Source organism: Clarias gariepinus, chromosome 7 (assembly GCF_024256425.1).
Source record: "Clarias gariepinus isolate MV-2021 ecotype Netherlands chromosome 7, CGAR_prim_01v2, whole genome shotgun sequence".
In the NCBI taxonomy this organism is placed as follows: domain Eukaryota; kingdom Metazoa; phylum Chordata; class Actinopteri; order Siluriformes; family Clariidae; genus Clarias; species Clarias gariepinus.
Genome location: NC_071106.1, coordinates 21,324,181 through 21,345,200, shown reverse-complemented (window position 1 = coordinate 21,345,200; position 21,020 = coordinate 21,324,181). Strand labels below are relative to the sequence as shown.

The window sequence follows — 21,020 nt, the reverse complement described above, 5'->3', positions numbered from 1 at the left end:
GAGGACACTTAGGAAGATCAGCGCAACCAGACAGGCGTCATTTCACAACAGCCCTGACCCACCCATTCACACCTACGCATACACACTCACAGCTATACACACACTCCGCATGGCTGGGTTGAAAAACAGCGTAAGCAGATCCAATCACCAAAGTGTGAGGAACAGCACAGTTCCGGAGAGAGACAGCGCAAAAGTCACACAGTCTCGTGCACTTCGTATACAGAATGGAATACAGCGTTAGTACAAGGAGCTGTGTATCTGAGTGCATACGTTTGTGTTCTAAAGCAAGAGGAAATACTGAAAAAGAACAAGATTGTGAAGGCAGCCAGGGGACACATAGATACAGAAAGTAAAATAAAACATAATAGCAAAATGTGAGCAGGTAAGTATGTGTGATGTTTGTCCACACCCTTTTTCATCTCTGCATAAATAACCATGATTTATAATGAATGCTTCCATCTCATGCAACGTCTTTGCTTCTATCCACTGCATTAATGCAGCCTGCATTAGGACTAATGGACAGATCTATGCTATGATCCATCAGGCCATAAATTCAGGTGTGTCCCCCCCCTTAAGCAGCAGAAGTCATTAAATTATTATGATGTTCTGTCAGTAAAATGTGTGCCTGAATGAGTTTAAGACTTGTGCAGCTTTGACACAATCAATCTGTTTTCTTTCTGAAATAGATGGCAATAAATATAAATTGAGTTTCCAGACTACAGAAAAACTGACTGAATTTTAAACTCCATGTATACTTAATGCCTTCACTGGAGAGAAAAAGCTCAGTGATAATGACAGATTTTTTTAAATTTTCATTTTATTATTCAATTATTAAAACCTGGGTGTTGTTCCCCCGCCCCCCCCCCCCCCGCCTTTTTGCCTATTTTAAAATCTTAAGATGATTCTGTACAGATTCAGTCAAGGCAGTATATAATTAAGTGTTTCCATATATACAGAATTTGATTAGTTAAATTTTAAACCTTAGTGCGTGACTAATATAACATTTCTAAGATCACTTGAGAGAGGTCCTGTGTACTGAAATCTTGTGTGCTACAAGCACATTGAGCACATGGTTACACTCTGATTTGACCCAACTGCAGGAAGTGACCTGAACACTGGTGTGTATTTTGATTTGTGAGACACAAACCAGGTCAAAGGACGTGCTGAAATGCTGAACAAACACGGTTTGTTTTAGATATGTGGACTAAAGAACAAAAGAATACAATAAATGCTGGATATCTCATATTTACAAAGTAAGGTTTAACCTGGTTATGTATATTCATATTTATCATTTATGTACCACTGTAGCACTGCAGTGCTATCCTCACCTACACACCACTTGTGTAATTATGTTTGCTTTTTGGTTTGTCCATTTCTCTATATGCAGTGTGAAACTAACAGAAAAAGTTTTAGTTGTGTTTGTGATTTAGAATAATATAGCAAATGTGCTTATTTCTTTAAGTGTGCTTAATTAACTTTTAATTATTCAAATATCTGCGAATGTTTGCATATTGTCAGATTCTTATCAGGCGCTATAAATAATAATTTGCAATTTGCATGTGCAAACAAATATCATAAAGGCCATATTGCTCGAGTTTTCAAAAACAAAAAATAATTTCACATAAAATCTGGGGAGAAATATTTATGTAAATGAGATTTTGCAGCACTATCAGGATATCAGAATTCACAAAGTGTGTTGTATTGTGGCTTACCAGGGCACATCTGGGTGACCTGTAAGGATCTGCACCTGGTTGGGATGGACTATGAATTTTCTGAACATACTCAAGAGATTGAGGTGGAGTGACAGAGTTTTTGTATGTGTGTTGTAAGTTTACTGCATGTTTCCATATGGTCATTTCTGACTTCTGTATTCAATTGAATGCATTGGAATGGCACCATGGCATGTAATAGCAAGGAATTTTAAACTTTAGAATGTTCACATCACAAGGTAAGTAGTATTTTTTTTATATACATCTGTGATATCCTATTCATGTTGAAACTAGTAGGATCTGTAAGTATCATCCATCATATTCCTGTACTTGTGTATATTCTTAATCTGTTAGCTGAATGTAATTGTAGCTGATTCATGCTTTTCTTTGTGTTTTGTATGTATTTTATTGCAAATTTTATGGTGTGTGTGTGTGTGTGTGTTTGTTTATTGTGTAGTCTTTTTTGTAAAACAGGTACAGTAAGTAGGAAGAGCAGAATTTGTATCTGTAGCCATGTGTCTAGTGGAGTCTGTGGACAAGGAATATCTCTCACCGTGGTCTCATCTTCATGCAGCACCTGGTCATAACCACTTAAAGCCACGCAGAAGATGATGGCAGTCACATCCTCAAAGCAGTGGATCCACTTCTTCCTTTCTGATCTTTGACCTCCCACATCAAACAGCCTGTGAGGATAGGACACAACATAATTTCACATCCACTTACAACAACTACTGTACATACTGCATCTGTAAATATATCATCTTATAATAAACAATTGCAGGGATATCGCATCTGCCACATAAATGTGACTCATTTATCAAGAGTTTCATAATTATATGATGTTCATTAATCTAATTCTGTATCTAATTGGGTATCTAACTCAAGTTTCAACCAGCAGAATAAGAATGCAATTCTGAAATGTGTTTTACACTTCTAATAAGACACTGTTTAACAGACATTTATTAGAGATGTCAAATTGAGTTTTGTGTAATTAGATCGTAACAGATTTTGTTTCCAATAACAGCTTTTTATAACATTATCAATATCATACTAATAAATGTTACAAACTTATGAACTCCTGTATCTGAGTGGAGCCCATACTGTACAATAAGCAGAGCTCTGCACCAAATGCAGGGTTAAATTTCAACATTTTAGAGATGCATTGAGCCTTTTGTGACATGCAACAGCCTTTGCATAAATTTACAGATTTATTTCAGCCTAGTCCATTTTTAAAGGTTCATTAACTAGATGAGAGAGGGAAAAAGTGAGTGAGAGAGAGAGAGAGAGAGAGAGAGAGAGAGCTAAAAACAGTGTGTGTGTGTGTGTGTGTGTGTGTGTGAAGAAACAGACAAGAGCATGGAGAGCAAAGCAGATGAAGGTACACTCTAGCAAAGGTTAAGAATGTCATCTGTTGCAAATATCTTAATGCAAGTATCTATATGGATGATAATCTCAGCGACTGCACCACAAATCAAAATTAAAAAAGAATTATCATCTAATTCCATGTACTTAAGCATGGCATTAAAAAGCTTTGTGAGTGTGTTTGTGTGGACGCGCCAAATATGGGTAGTCATAAGGCAAATTTTATGTGCTCTGCAAGCTGCCACACTTCATCAGTAACTATTGGATGATTTAAATTGATTTTAGTTTTAGTGAACTTCTGCTGAACCGAGCAGTGTTGCCTCTGTTTTGGGATTACTTATAAACTATTTATAATTCACTATCCTTTACTTTATACATGTGCTGCAGCCTGAAGGAACCATATAAAGCTCTCATGAATTCCTAAAGCAAAATGTGTTGCTCTTTGGTAAAGGTATAGCATTTAAAGATTTTATTCCAACTGCACTGAAAGATGCCCAAACAGTATTAATCAAACATTATTACTCCTGAACATTAAGGAATTATCCACATCAGTCTCTTCTCTCATCAGCACTCACAACATCCTCTCATCACTCAACTGACTTGTTTTGTTTCGGTTTACTACATTTCACTAGAAATGTCTCTTTATTATTAGATCGTATACATGTTTTGAAATTTGTCTGGTGAAATCTCTACAGTGTTTACCCCGCACGCTCATATGTTTGATGATGTGATGGTGTAAAAGATTCGTAAGCATTTTGACAGTCAGTATCTGATTACAAACTAATATTGTGAATACCGTGGCTTACTGTATGCTCAGTTTGCTTTGGTACATTTTTTCAGCTGGTGGATCTAAATAAAATAATTTCCACACCATTTTAGTAAAATATTACTTAATATCTATCTAATACAAATGTTATATTAATATTTAGTAATTCTCAAATTCTACAGTTCATACAATCTACAGTTCATAGAGATGATCGCACGTGTAAAATCAGGCAGTCAAAGTTAAATACAAATCAATAAAATATATTAAGACTGCATTACTGTAATAAAAAGTACTGTAACATCTTACATGGTACAAAATAACATGATGTGGTACATTTACTTATTTTGCTGATGTAGGATACAAATGAGAATTTGAACACACAACCTACCAAACTGCAACTGAAACTTAACCACAAATTCACAACAAATAAAGCAAACTAGCTTGCATTGATTCAATACAATTGTTTAGTGGAGTTAATTTGGTGGTTTAAGTAGTTCAATCATTGTGGGTTAGTAGCGCTAGGTGTGGTGGCACAGTGGTTAAGACTTTGAGTTACAGAACAGGCATGTGTTCAACTCCAAACACCACCAAAATATCATGGTTGGGACCAACCTATAGTCTCAATTATATTTAATATGATGGCATGTTCTTATAGTATAAAATAATATAACCAAACATAATGTTCAATAGTTGCAAAAAGTATAACAAACTGACAGAGAATATTTTTGTGCATGCTTTCTTTAAAACACAAGAGTGCCTATATATTATCAAATGTCCAAACTGTTTTGGTTGGATTTTCCAAAATGTAATAACTTTATAATCCATAATCCTCCATAATTTCCTCATGGTAAAAACTGATAATTTAACCTGCAGTTGTGTATGTGGTGATATAAATGTACAATTAAGTATCAACAATATACTAGTTTCAAAAGTGGTTGCAAACTCATGCTTTGATTCAAATTAAAACTTGTTCTTTCCTTTATAAAAAAAAGTCTAGAACACCTATTAGAACAAACCACTCTAAAACTTAACCAGGCAAAAATGCTGTCAACAAAATGTTAATGTGGTCACCACTGTGGAATGGAATTCACATCTTGGAATGGGTGGCCTTCAAGGTTACAAAAAGTAACCTCCATATCCTTTTTCTGTTCATATGCAGACCAGATGGAATAACTGACCAGGCCCAAGTTTGACAGGTCTTTGTGTGGTGTTCCTGGTATGCAATGGTTAGTACCTACCAAAAGTGTTTTAATCAAGGTCAACAAGTCAATTTGTAACAGAGGCATGGACACCCAATGTGTATGAGGAGTGAAAAGTAGCACAAACTAAAAAAGGTGCTGAAAACGTTACTGCTGGCTATGATAAAAAGGTGTCAGAACACACATTGCTGTGCATGGTGCTGACATCAAAACTGGACCACTGAGCAATGGTAGAAGGTCCATTGTGAAAGTCTGGTGTGAAAAATCAATTGTTTTTACACTATGCTGATGGACAGTTGTGTGCACATCGCTTACCCGAGAAAGAGATGGCGCACTAAAGATTTCACTACATGAAGAAAGCAAACGGACTTAGGGAATGTGATGCTTTGGACAATGTTTTGCTGGAAAACCTTGGATCTTGGCATTAAAGTAGATATTACTTTGAACACCTACCTAAACACTGGTGCAGACCAAGTACATCCATTTATGACAATGGACAATGGGCCTCTTTCAAAAACACTTAAAAAATTGTTCAGGAATAGTTTGAGAAATTTTTGAAGACGTTTAGTTGCTGATTTGGCCTCCAAATTTCCCAGATCTAATTCTGATCAAGCATCTTTTGATGTGCAGGACAATTCATTCAAATCCATGCAGGTGCCACTTTGCAACTTTAATCTTTGGCAGCACAGGCAAACCTACTCTATAATGGGCAGTTGATTTTAATCTTAAGACTGATTCGTATATATAGATATGTAATTCTATATTAAACGCATACAAACCTCCAAAACAGTTATATGTGTACAATAATATATCTATTTGAGTGCTCAGGTTAATGGCCTGTTTTAAGTAAAGGGGAACAAGAGGTAATAAAGTTTAACAACACTGCTATAAGACTGAGGTCTAAATGTCAATTAACATTAGAGTGATCTGTTATACATACACACACACACACACACATATATATATATATATATATATATATATATATATATATATATATATATATATATATATATAAACTGAATAAGCACTTGCATGTCTTACAGAGAACCAACACACTCTATTTCTCTGAAAAGTAATACATATATGTAACCTGTTTTCATACATTGCTATGGACAGTGTAAGTTGAAATGATTCCTGTGTTACTATGAATGACGACTTCCTATACACTTAAACAACTGTGGAAAGCATGCTTACATACAACAGTGTTGTAATGATTTCCCTCAAAGCCAAGGCAAAACTATAGGAAACCCTTAAAGACTAAAAAAGTGTCAATCTTAATTAATAATATTTTTCTGCCATGTAGTGTTAAACATTTAAATTAACTTAATTATAATTTACATAAAAATACTCATGAGCACTCTTAACAGTGTTTTGGGGCCTTTATGCCACCGCTTTAGAAGCTTATGAATTTATCCAATTACCATACCAAAATATTTTGGACCAAATATAATTTTGTCTCAGGCCCAAGATTAAGACTTAGACATAGACAGCTGGCTTTGTAGTGATGTACCTTACTTATAGTGCTGTGTTGAGAGATTATATAATGAACTATATAAGGAAACCCAGGATTGAATCAGTTCAAGTGTAACAAGATCCTCTAAACACAAGTGTGTAGTTTCCAGATTGTTACTCTCACATGCTTTCATTATTGGTTTTCCCTCAGGAAAAACAGAAAAATGGCATTATACAAATTAGCCTGCTCACCAGAGGTTTAGGAGTGTGTAAATAGGACATTGTCAGCATTTAATAGTTTAACCGCTAAATTTTATGGTATTTTTAACAGATCTAGACTATTCAAACAGACAGACAGAGAAACACACCTGAAGTGCAGGTTCTTGAAGGTGAAGTGGGTCTCGACGATACCAGTTGTCTTCACTCGGGTTCTTAGAATGTCCTGTTCCGTGGGCTGGTAGTCTGCCGCACCAATCCTATCTAAACTATCTAGGTAACTGTGAACAGACAGACAAAGAGGAAGGTCTAAAAAAAACTGAATAAATAAATAAATAAATAAATAAATAAATAAAAATTCTCACTTCAATGCTTATAACACTCTTTTTGACTTACCCTAAAAGGCTAGACATATAGTCTTATACAAATTGCAAACTCTTATTTATAGCCAATGCATCCTTGTTGCACACAAAACACAAAAACATGAATGAGAAAACAATAAAAAAAATATTATTTTACAAATTAAGAAAGAGGCACTGCTTTTGGAAGTAATTGCAAAAAAAAAAAGTAATTGACAAATTTTACTGTATAAAAAGCATGCTAATATCAATTTACATAGTTCAAGAATGATTGTCAAGAAAGTGTTGTACCTGTGAAGCACCAGGTTTGTATATAATAATATTATTATCCCTACATGATATTACCCTGACATGAATACAAGTGACATTCATGCCAATTATATTATATTACCAGACCTGCCAACCTCGGAGTACACGAATACAGGTTATCACTCAAAAACACACCAAAGAGCTTCTTCTCCTTGATAAAACAGGATATGAGTCACACACATAACCCTGGAATGATTTGTGCAGGTGTTTTAAACTCTCTGATATTAGCCAACACTTGCTGGAAGCTTGCACCCCTTCCCACATTCACATTTGCTTTTGACTCAAATGAATTTTCAACTTTATACTTAACAGATGTAAAATAAATTTTTTTGGAGATGCCACCAAATAGTGTGTGCTGAGAAGGGATCTTTTGAGTTTTGTTCAAAACCAGAAAAAAGGCTGAAAATTTTGACCCTAGAATATTAAATAGGCTTAAAAAGTGTCAAATCTATTACAAAGTGATACAAAGAGAATATTTACAAAGTGATAAAATGAACATGTTTTTAAACATTCATGAAAATTTAAACAATTTTACACAACTTATTATTGGTTTAAATTTTTTGTTTATTTAATAAAATTAACAGCAACCTTATTTCCCCTCTGATCTGTTCCAACCACTCAGCATTCAGCATTACCAGTAACCTAATCACCCGACTAATCATCTGTCTTAATCTGCACCAGTTTCTCACTGGATCATGCCTTCAGTTAGGTGTGTTTATGGATGAATGATTAGTTACTGTGAGGCTTAAACCAAACAAACCAAACAAAATGGACGGTATTAAACACCAAGTAATGTACACCAAGCACTACAGACACATTAATTCTTTTCCTTTACCGTGTTGGTGTCGTTCTCTGTCTAAAAGCCATGCACACTTGAGGAGATGAAGAATTTGGCAGGCCTGTGCTAACATTCCACCAGCACGGTTGACTTAAAATGACACTTTATCCACCTGCACCCCACCCTAAAAATGCCCTGCAAATGTGTAGCACATCTTAACATCAACTAATGCTGCTTCTAGGACTGTTTGTTTGTATCACTCATTAATAAATGAGTGATCACTGTTTAATAACACCGTTATGGAAATATGACATGGGACTGTGCCCAAGCTGCCACAGTTGCAGCTGCACTGTGCAACCGTAACCCCACTGCAGCTCATTAGTTTCAGCCCCTGAAGACTTGGCCTGCCTACATAGAAAAAAGTGGACAAGTAGATTGATGGAAATGTGGGAGGGAATAAGCAGCAGGAAAAGAGTGAAATGGCTGACAGAGCTTTTTTCATGCCCTAGGCCTTGAGTAGAAAAAAATGTTCTGGTAAATGGAATTTCCCAAACAAGTGCCTTCCATTAAGCAACAGACATAAGCGCTGCTATGCATTTCAACAACCACAGAGGTCACTGTACATGAGACTGGGCGAAACTAAAATCATTAATGTTTAATCTGAAAGCTTGTGTCCTATAGAGCTGCATAAGGGCACAGGCTCTTTCATGTATACCTGAGAACTGCTGCATGAAGTTTGCTCATATGACAGAAGCTGGATGCCCACAACACATGGCATTTCACACTATGAAGATCACCTGTCAGATCACATATAGTACAGTGCAAAAGTCTTATACATATGTAGGAAGATTCCATAATGCAATTAAGTTCAATTTTCTTTTTTTTTCTTTTTACATAAAAAGGTTGCTATAAAGAGCAGAAAACACAGTATGGCTGCAAAAAAATTCCTCCTATCCGTTATTACCCAAATGAGGATGCGTTCCCTGCTGGGTTTGGTTCCTCTCAAAGTTTCTTCCTCTGCCCTTGGCTTGCAGATCAAGGACTATCTAAGCATTTAGATTCATACATATTTTTCCCATTTCATACAAATTTCCATAATTTTCTTTTAATTGTAAAAAGCTGCTTTGCGACAATGAAAATTGGTAAAAGATCTGTACAAATAAAATTGAATTAATAAACCAAACATTTTGGACAGCATTTAGGGCAACTCTGTAATTTCTTCTGAAGGCTGTGATTTGCTTCTATGTTTGCACGTAATCCATCTATAACTTTATGCTACATGTCAACATTTTTCTGCATTAGTTTATTAACAGTTCTGCTCATTTCTTTAAAATGTAGTTCAAAAACTTGATAATTTAGAAGTCAAAAAAATTGCAGGGTTAACACTTTTGCACTGTATGTTTTACTTAGTTATCCTGTTTCTACTTTCTTTGTTCTTTTCACTGTTCCATTTTCCTTATCACTGTGATTACTGATCCTTTTCACTTTGCATTCTTGTTACTTTATTAATAACAAGGCTTCTTGAAGTTGATGTTATTTAGCAATGTTGGTTTTAACAAATAAGGCATCCAAAGGAAAATTCACCCTACCGTTCAAAAGTTTGAGGTCACTTTCTAACTCCATGATCGTTCTTGATTTTTATTTCTTTCTACATTGTAAAGGAATGCTGAAGGTGCCCAAAAAATGCATTAATCTCCTTTGAACAGTTAATAGTCAGATGTGTCTGCTACTTATGCTCTGTATAGACTTCATAACGCCTTTAATCTGGGGTGCTGTTAATTGGTAATTTTTCAGGCTGATAACTCTAAATGAACTTCTCTCATCTGCGGTAGAGGTAGGTTTTGGTCTCGCCCTCCTGGGATGGTCTTCATGAGAGCCAGTTTCATTATGGTGCTTGACAGATTTTGCAAATGCTTGACAATACTGTTCTTGCAAGAACTATTACAGAAAGGCTGACCTCTGTGTCTTAAAATAACAACTAACTGTTGTTTTTCTTGTTGTTACGTAATTACCTAATCCCATATGTGTTATTTCATGAAATCCCCAGTATTGTTTTAGAATGTAGAAAATAAATCAGTAAACTAAACCAAAGAAATTTGCAAGTGACCCCAAGCTTTTAAACAGTAGTGTACACACTATAGAAAATCCTTTGTTCTGATTCTGCTATTTTTGATCTTATTTGGTCATGGATATTACCCCTTTAACTAGTACAGAATTTTCATGAATAGAGTTATTTTCAGAGTGCCACTGATTCTGTGAAAAAAGGGGTTTATATATACATTCAGTGGCCACTTTAACTAAAACATGTTTACAGTACCTGGTTGTGTGCAGCTATCCAATGAGCAGTGGTGATGGAACCACACAAAACCTTTACTTAAGTGAAAGTAGAGCTACCCTGTGTAAAATATTTCTCCAGTAGAAATAAAATCATAAATTTAAATTCTATATTTTTTCTTTTTGCTCTAGTGCCTGTCTTCAAATAAAGTTAAGCATGAACAACAATGAGCTTGTATTAGCTTACTATATCCTAAAGTCATTGTAAAGTCTGTATATCTCTCTCTCTCTCTCTCTCTCTCTCTCTCGGTGTGCTTCTGGAACATTCAGGTCGCATAAGCATATAGAGGAGGAATAAATTTCTGAATCCGGTGATTTTTTTTGCCATTCCTGAATCAGGAGATTCAAATAAGGCCATGGTGTGATGTCTGAGACATTAACCATGGCTTGCTTATTAGTATGAGATGGGCTGGGTGGTTTATTTCAGATATTGCTGATCTTCGGGTGTGGTAAAAAATGTAAGCCGAGAGTCTGCAGGAAGAAACACCTTACGGATGAGAGAGAACAGACAAAAATGTCCACACTAGACTTGGCTAACAAAAAGTCTATCACTCTTTACAACCATGGTGAACAGAAAAGAATCTCCAAAAATCAACCCATCAAACCTTGAAGTGGATGGACTACAAAAGCAGAAGACCACATCCAGTTTCACTCATGTCAGTCATGAACAAAACTCTGAGGCCATGAAAAAAGGGCCAGGTGATTGCTTTCTGCTTCAACTGTCCAGTTTCTACAAATCTTTATTTCAGTTACTATAACCTTTCTGACCTTGAACATTTAGCAATTTTCCTCTGACCTCTTTTGGACATTTAAACAAAAGCATTGTTTTTGTTTTTCCTCACCATCCTCTGTGAACATTAGATAGAAGGTGTGTGCATGAAAAATCCAAGAGCTCAGCAGTTTATGAAAATCAGCCCTGGCACCAACAACCATGCCCCAGTTAAAGCCATAGCAATCACATTTCCCTCACTCTGTCGGTTGATGGGAACATTATAACTATAGCTCTTGACCTGTATCCGCATGATTTCATACATTGTGTTGCTGCCACATGACACATAAATGTGTTCCAATTAAAGTGGACAGCCATTGTTTATAAGACATGGTCATATTCAGCTTACTTTTCACTATAGACGTTAAGCTGTTTTTTATGTAAAATGTTTTATAGGCTTTAGTGCAAATTCTCACTTTTTTTGTGAGACTTTGCTGACCAGGAAGGGAGTTAAATACAGTGAGGGTCAGATGTACATATTTTCACACAGCATTTGACAAGCATATATAAAACCCATGTGTGTTTAACTGAGGTGTAGGTGAGGCATAAAAAATTTAATCAGACATTATTATTAAATACTGTCATCATATCTTTATAATAATCTTAATCATAATCTGGCAGGCAAAAACCATCATTGTCAGATATGTGCACATGTATGTATTTTGTGATGAACTTTTTGTTCTTTTGTGATGTTTTTCAACTATTTTCAGTGAAACACACAGTTGGTGGTGTTCAGGTCAAGTGATTTAGAATTTTATTTGGTCTCGAAAAACTTAACAGTATGTTTCAGGTCAGTGACCAGAAGCAAGGTGAAATGATGAAGCTCATAGTAATTTAGATGCTTCTGTAAATACTGTACTGTTGCTAGTGTTTCTATCTGGATAACAAGTTAAAACTAATGGACCAGTTACAATGACACCCACACATGCATCAAAGACCTGTTTCTAGCACCATGTCTTTCAGTGTTGACGGTTTTGTATACATCTATGTCATTTGTGTATTTTTTTGTGGACCTGCTTTACAACTGTTCTCTTAAAAAAAAAAAAAAAAAAAGTAAAAGGAACGATTATTACTGTGGTTTAACTAATGATGCAGCAATAGAGAAAGGCTGGCTTGGGGTCGTAGATGCTTATATTTTTTACCCATGTCAAGTCAACAACAGGCAGTTAATCTCTTACTGTGTTTACACACACACACACACACACACACACACACACACACACACACACACACACACATATATATTACACGACCCTGAAATGATTATTATTATTATTACTTCTATTATAATTACTTCCCAAGAACCTTTAACAGTTTAAAGAAAAAAACATTCAAGAAGCTTTACCCGTTGACAGACCCAGTTGAGAGACAGACTTTTTTGTTGATTCAAGACAGGAATGTACTTTATACTGACATACACTACAGTTAATCATTATAACCAATAATATATTTGTATTTAACTTTCCAACATGTCATCTTTTTGGGGGGCTCTCAAGACATCACTTACCAATAGCCTTCTATGCATGACCTCTTCCAAACTAATAGGTTCTTCAGCAATAAACACCCATTAAAGATTACTGTATCATGATTTTAGTCTTCTTTATCTGGCTGTGAGAAACCCTGGGTAGAGTATAAAGCTGCTGGACGAATCTGAGGTGTAAACAGTAGGATTTGAAAGGATGTAGAAGGGATGTGGATTAGAGAAGGGGCTGGGTGCAGTGCTTATTATGTGACCCCTCTCTTTTTAATATGGGAAGCTTGTATGGCTCTCTAGTCAGGCTGCCTGCCAGCTCTCCCCCTCCCCCTCGTACAAACCGCACATACACACTTCTCTTCCTCTCAGTCTCTCTCTGTTCTACCTCCTCCCTCCCTCTATTGCCTCTTGAGTGCTCTGCCTGGCAACACCTCTCAGCAGCCAGCCTGCTGTCTGCTGCATCCCATCAGCACAGAGAGAGAGAGAGAGAGCAAGATAGAGAGGAAGAGAAAAAAGAAGAGAGAGAAAGAGAGAGAGAGCACTCCCTGAGATTGGAGAAATAACAGATTATTGAATCAGAGAGTAAGAGATTAGGAACAGATGAGAGTTGGATAGATGCTGAAATAAAACAGGGCAAAACAAAAACATTGACAAATTAATTATAAAATAAATATTACCAGAAAGTGTTAGAATTGAAAGGGTTAATATTTAAGCAAATTGGCTGCACAAATTAGCAAGCAAGATGTGGCACTGTTTTAGTCTATTTCAGGTTCCATGTTTAATACATAATCATCCTAGGACTTAACAGTACTGTAAGGAAAAAAATCTGAAAATTGATTGGGGAAAAAAGGAAATTTTTGTACTGACTCAATAATGCAGAAGTCAAAAAATAAACATGTAGAACAAATTGTATATAAATTATAGGGTGCATAAGACTTCTGCACAGTGCTGAATGTACACGTTAAACATCAGATATTGTCATTAGTCCAGATTTACCGTATCAATGTTTCCCTGTGATGAACAGATAATGGATCACAGCCATGAAAGGAAAAAAAAATTAGAAAAGCATGGGACAAAAAGAGAAAGCAGAGCCACAAGGTGCAAATGGAAAGTGAAGTACTGAGCTGGAGATGAGCTCCTGCCGATAACAATGGAAAGTTACTGTGGAGGATAAACGATAATAGGGCATCAAGCCAGAGACATCTTGTTATAACTCTCTAGTACATCCTGTGGGAAGCGGGAAAACCAGCTGCATGCCCAGGTCATCTACTGATTATATTAAACTGCATTTCAAAATTCCTGATGTCAGAGCAGAGGCGTAGGGCCTCACCATTGAGCGAGGAGGCACACCTTTATACAGAGACCCACAGACTGGGGTCAGACAAAGGTCATTGATGTACAATGGTTGTCACAATCACACTGGCCATCCCGTGGATGTAATAAAGATTCAGCCGACCGTGTCCTAAAAACCACCCCACACATGCAAACATGCACGAAAGTGAAACCTTACCACTGTGACGAAATGGACCATCAGGAGGAATATGTTATGCTCTCTTCACTTAAGAAAAATTTTTGTGTACACATTTCTCTATAATGTACACATTATCCATTCGTTAATCTTCCGTTTGTAGCTTTTTTTTTTTAGCACCTATAGATGTGCTGCTTAACACAAAGGCTCAGTAATAATTTTTCAGCGAGTGAAATGTAAATGTAATTAATTTCAGTGAAATTCCCCCTAATCAGCAAGTTTGCACTGCAAATTTATCTGTGCATGAATACGTTTTATGAGCCAAAATCTAGCTGTAGATTGTGTTTATGATATAGCTGCTGTCTCTTCTATTGCCACACTTAAAAGTCAAATGGATGAAGCATTAATTTTAATATTGTGCAAGCATAAGCATTTTATATAATACTTCATGACCTGACTAGGTATTATTTTATTAAAAAGGACAGAATGAGGCTTTTATGCTTTTATTTCTTTTATTTTATTTTTATGTTCGGTGTCTTAGCTACAAATACATGCAGCGGATGAGCATAAAACTCTGAATATGCAAAACTTTGCATAACCTTGTTCTAGTGCCTATAAATCAGTTGAATGAATATGGGTTTCCTCTGGGTTTCCTGCCCACTCCAAAAAAACAGATAGATGGATTGGCTATGATAAACAGTTTTAGGAATGAATACAATGTGTGAATGCTGCCCAGTGATAGGGTGCATTTCTACCACTCAGTGTTCCCAGGACAGGCTTTTTTCCCCTACACAGTGTTCCCAGCACAGGCTTTTTTTTCTACGCAGTGTTCCCAGGACAGACTATGAGTTCACCCTTGCCATGACTTGGGTTAAGCATCTACTTAAAAGTGATGAATTAAATAATTAGTTTTAGAAAGCTGGCAACACCAGTCACAGGTTATATACAAACCCACAACAGAATTGTTAATATTGAACTAAACAGGTATGCCTTTTTTTCAGGCTTACACTTATTATGACTGTTCATTATGGATCAAATGATCAAATTTAAAAGCACAAACAATGTGTTTATGATATAGCTGTTGGCAATGATAAAGATCTGAGATTGTGCCATAACAGCTGTTTCCGACCCACTATTTCCTACACTTAACATTTCAGGAGCACTTAGCAATACATGATCATGGGAACCAGATTTGGTGAGTGATTTAAACAATTTTGGACAGATCACCTCAGGTTTGCTCAGGAGTCTGTAACAGTAATGATGTTTCTCATAATTACACATAAGAACAATCACTAGAATAGTCACTAAAGTAACTATAGGCGGAGTGTGAGCTACCATAAAAATCAAAAAACAGTTTGGCATTTGTCAAGCCTGTCTTACGTCCAAATTGAGGTGCATATAAGAACATTACAGAGGTCTGGGTCATTGTAAGTTTTCCTGCTGTGTACACCAACCGTGAAATTTATCACCCAAAACGAGTACAATGGAAGCATTCGAGGTCAAATTTTCCAACCGTCATTCCATAAAAAAATGCATTTCAATAGTCTTTTCTTTCCCCATATGGCTAGATTCAGTTAGACATACAGCTATTTCTGTGGAAAAAAACAAGTTAAATTTGTACTACATACATCATGGAATTCAACCCCTGTCAACTTACATATGATTCTCATTTTAGGTGACGCCTACACGGTCAGTGTGAAGAGCAGCAAGATTTATAGTAACCAAGACCTAGGGTACCTTATATGCACCTCAAATTTGTTGGAGAATCACTCCTTTAAAATGAGTTGCCATATTTGCTCTACTTTATCCATCAGTTAAGGCTTATGTGAAAATTATGAGTGGCTATCTATTGTGGTGCACCATAGGATTAAAAAAAAAAAAAAAAAAACAACACAATTCTCTACTACAGTATGTTTTTAAACACTACAAAATAGTAGACCATACAATCTTGTGCTCTATACTGAATAGAGCATACCTTCTAATGCATTTTAACCTGAACTCAGAAATCATCAGAGAGTGATAATGATTTAATGATTAGTGATTAAAAAGCAACTAGAAACTAACTTTTTTAAAGATCCTGCAGATCCTAAAAGAACTGAGCATGCTTAGGGTGTGTCTTGACAGTGATATGATCCTTAAAACCTTATTATTTAAATATGTCCTCTCTCTGTTACGACAGCATTAATGCTCTGCTACCTCTAAGAAGCAAGTCCCTGTTCAATGACTAGAATGAAAAGAATTCCAACTGTAATGGAAGCAATCGATGGGATAGCTGTTACCTCTAAAATGGGCTGCATTAAAAAAAATGTACTGCCCTATTATGTTCTTGTCATTGATTTCACAGAGCTCTATTTTCCACCTAATCAAAAAAGCAAACGGGAAGTAGGTAAGTGTCAGGTCACTTGTCCAAATCAAAAACCTGGTTGCAATCTGCAAGTTCAGTGAATATATATTGCCAGACTGTGAAATTCCACCTTTATAAAGTAATGAAGATCTTTCTAATTTACAACCTTGCCTAAAGTGAATAAAAACTTGACTTTGGAATAAAAATCATTGGATAAATTAACCGTAACCAGATAAATTAACCGTAACCTTCTGACACATTTCCTTGTGCAAATGTGTAAGAAATTTGCTGAATTGGGAGATATTAGTGTTCCTAATTTAGACAGGAACATTTTCAGATTTTTTTGCTGCTAATTCCCACTGCACCACTACAGATCTGTCAAGGGCACACAAGCTGCTGTTTTGTACATAATTATAGTGTAATACCATATAGTTTATGATCAACTAAAAGTGCACACTGATCATCAATTAAACAACATTTCCAGCTATTTCCAGCTTATCGGCACATTTTCATCTTTTAAAGAAGTAATTTGTCAACTTCTAAATATTGCATTCCATAAGCACTAGTTTCCCATGCCATTAAAGCAAACCATAGCGCTTAATCAAAAATGACTGCTGACTCACATATTTCGGTATTATTCCATTCAATTGCTTTGCCCCAAACAAGTCCACATGCACACCAAGTCATGTTTCTTCAGCACAGCCTGTAATTGTATCTGTTGTTTTGACATTAAAATGCAAAAAATCTCTCTCTGTGGAGCTGTTTAATGCCAGGCGATGGCAAAGATCACAATTAGCCCATGTGAAATTCTCCATTCACTGTGCATGGATCCAATAACCAATAGTGACTCAGGAACTGACTGTGGGAGCATCCTGAATAGAGTTTTAATACAGAAACGGACTTGTAATGTGATATGCATGTATGACATGCTCTGAGAAATCTGAACTCCATAAAACATTCAAAGCATTTTATATTGCTCATTTTCATCGGAGATGATGTATTATTAGCATATTAATCTTTAATTAGAAGATCGTAAGGGGAAATACTCACTATTGGGCTGAGTCGTTGAGCTGGTACTCACGGGCACGGCTGAAGCACTCCTGAATGCCCGAATCAGCCCACAGGCGCATCATGGCGGTCAGGAGCTCAGGAGAATAGGGCTCGGTGTCCTCCATGCGACTCACAACATCACAAACCATCTTCGCATCAGCCTGCAAAGAACACATAAGCACACACATTTAACATTTAATCTTGTGATCACTGTAATGGACCAACCTAGTTAAAATCGGATTAATAACCCCATTATACAGTATCTAGGAAAAGGAAATGATTAATGTCTTACACGCACACACACAAAGAAATTGATTGGATTAAACAAACAAGACATTACATGGCCTATTTTGCACATCAAGCACACGAGCCAAAACAGTGATTACTTCAAACAAAGACCCCTATCACTGGAAGAAGTAGTACAACATTTCCATTCCTGTTTGGATGTCACACTGATCTTATCAGGCAGCACTGACTGAGTTACAATGAACAGCAGTCTCAGCACTGGGCACCACGTCACACATCTTGTTCTATTTCAGACAGTAAAGAGGGCAAGGTTTTAACACTGTACAGCACATAGTGATCCACTGACGCTGGATCTGGTGTGGCCTTTTGCTCATCAAGATTACTGCAGTAGAAGAACAGGGACAGCTGAGCTTAGAACAGATTTTTAGCAAACATCATTACACATTTGCCCTTTTAGCACGGCTGCTGGGAACGGTAATGCTCTGTGTCGAGTCCCACTAGAAGGAAGAGGTAGCACCAGGAATTAAGGCAATTAAAGCCAAGAACGTGCTGTGCATGTGTAGAGAGAGAGAGAGAGAGAGAGAGAGAGAGAGAGAGATCCCTGGCACTACTTTTCTAGTGCACTAATTTCACATGCTTCCTGTCAGCCCATACTGTGCTATAAACCCAACACATAAATGAACATACATTTACAAAAAGGTCTTAAACTATTTCTGGTCTGATATGTATTATAAAGTCCACAGAAAGGAAACAAACAGGAATTCGGTTCCTTTTTTTTTTTTTTTTTTGCTAAATTATGTTATTTATTTTATTTACACGCTTTGCTAGATTTAATGCTGGATATCTCTGCCAACCAAATCCCAGGTTCCAAGTTACTGCAGTACACAGCTCGAAGGGCTTGGACAGGAGAAGAATAAAATCCACACATGTTCTTAGCTCATATAGTCAATGCTAACTGTGTGTGTATACACCATTTAAGGAAAATAATAATAATATATTTTTCCTAATCACCTCTTAAACCTTTGCCTAACTTCCTTCTTCCAGTAACTACCACTCACATTTCCGGGGTCTCAGTCAATAACACTTTCAGCTTTATAGCAACGCTTTCTTTTGTTTCTGCTGTTCCACTTTAGTACAGCCCTAAACCTTCTTTCTATGAAGGAAGCATTTAGCTTTTAGCTTCTCTGTGATGCAAAGATGAGAACAGCCCTCAAGGGGTTGCTATCAAGGGGTTGAGCCTCCCTACACAAATCCAACTATGAATTCAGAGACCAATGCAAGGAGTGTGAGAAACACACCAAAGAAAAGAGAGAGTGGAAAAGGGATTGGGTTGAGTGCCTCACAATACAAGGCAAGAAAAGAGAGAGGATGGGGAGTCGGGAGACTCTGCTTCATCCATTGTTCCGTGTGAGAAAAACTGGACCATCAAAACACTAAAAGAAAGGACTGGATGACAGGAAGGGCGTGGAATCATACAATTCTTACTGAATAAATGATCATTAATCTTGACGTGATCGATACATCGTTCTAATATGACAATTCCATTGCTCTAATCTCTTTTATAGGGACCAAAATGGAGTCCATCGTTTGACTCGTCAGCAGCTTCTGATAAAGCAGCCATCTCCACAGCAAGGCCACAGGCGGTGAGCATGGTCAGCAGGAGCCCGCGTGATTGGCTGAGGTGAGGCTCCCTTTCCTCCTCCCCTGGTGAGAGTGACCTTTGGGAGGAGGTCCTCTGAACTCAGCAGGACTAAACCTTCTAGAACTCCTATCTCTCTCTCTCTCTCTCTCTCTCTCTCTCTTACACACACACACACACACACACACACACATTACTAGCATGTTCTATGAACTACAGTAACGGTAACAGCTGCAACTGTAAAGGTGTAATTACTGTAATACACTCACAGGGTCAGCAAACATAATTTAACAAAAACACGAAGGTGCGATAAAGGTGCTTTTAACATCTATAAATAGTAACCGTGTAGGCTGTAACTGAGTGATTAAAACTTAACAGTGTTGTTACTGTGAAATTCTGGCCAACAACATGGAATAATTTAGGTTATTTGTCCTCCTAACCAGTGTAGAACAAATAACTACTTTTCCATTTCACTAAGGAGTGATCTTAACAGATTTGTTTTTTGTTTGTCTATGAAACCTTGTGACTACTATGCCTTTTTTCAAGGAAATGGAATGTCCTGGTTTGCAGGAAGGTTGTCACGACACTTGCTGCACCTCTTTCTTCAGCATGCCATTGAAGGAACAGAAGAATCAGGCATGTGATTGTCTGCTGAATTTGTGATCAGGCCCTAATGAAACATGTAGCAGCTCTTTAAGAGCCAAGCGTAGGCCAAACAGAATGGGGCCTGTCCTACATCAGCATTCATTTATTCAAGGCGTGAGAGGTTTCAGGCCTCAGGCGTGAGAGCTTTTACAACAACCTATCCCATGATCTTTGATATACTCCCTATTTAGATTCTGTTATGTGCTGAAAAACTCAATATTGTCACAAAATCAGTTGCTACTTTTACTGCTGCACTATGGAACTGATATTACTCTCAGTTTCCTGGAAGCACATGTCTCCAATGAAAACCAATCTGAGGCTGACTGCACTTACAGGCCAGCAGAGATTTCAGTTCAGTCTTCATGGCTATCATTTTCCTTCTGTATTCATATGTATCGGTTCTAAGCTAGGACAGAAATTTAGTTCCACAGAGACATCAGTAAAGTCTGTAACACCAGATCAGCATCAGAGGTCATACTGGTCATTACAGAATTGTGCATTCATAATAAAATGAAATCCAGGTTCTCATACTGGATCTCAATGCGTGGATGCAGTGTCACTTCACTAAAGTAAGTCTAACAACTACATATCAGAATGTTCATAGTTCGCATGACAATCGAGCATGATGATGTCCTCAACTAATTGATAATTTAATTCGTTGACAGTTTTTGATGCTCTGAGAGGCTGAGAGAGCAGTTTTGATTATTGATTTTTGTCACCAATGTATATTATCTGCTGAGCCCTAGTTCATAGTGATTTGTTTCTAACAAAACCTTAAAATCCTCCACTTAAAAAGATGCTTAAGTCCATGAACAATGTAATCACTGCACCAAAACTCTTCAGTCAATGATTACAGAATCTATTCAGTGTTACACCACTAATCCTCATCAACAAGTCT

At 36.8% G+C, this 21,020-nt stretch overlaps 1 protein-coding gene across 3 annotated transcripts in view; it reads right to left on the bottom strand.

The window, feature by feature from the left end:
- gnao1a (guanine nucleotide binding protein (G protein), alpha activating activity polypeptide O, a) overlaps nt 1–21,020 on the bottom strand; it is an 81,454-nt gene that overhangs the window by 11,152 nt on the left and 49,282 nt on the right. For all 3 annotated transcript variants that reach the window (XM_053499709.1, XM_053499708.1, XM_053499707.1), the window contains exons 4-6: nt 17,593–17,753; nt 6,860–6,988; nt 2,263–2,392 (exon numbers count right to left, since the gene is read on the bottom strand). In XM_053499709.1, coding sequence (XP_053355684.1) covers nt 2,263–2,392; nt 6,860–6,988; nt 17,593–17,753 — 420 coding nt within the window. The remainder of the gene's footprint in view (nt 1–2,262; nt 2,393–6,859; nt 6,989–17,592; nt 17,754–21,020) is intronic.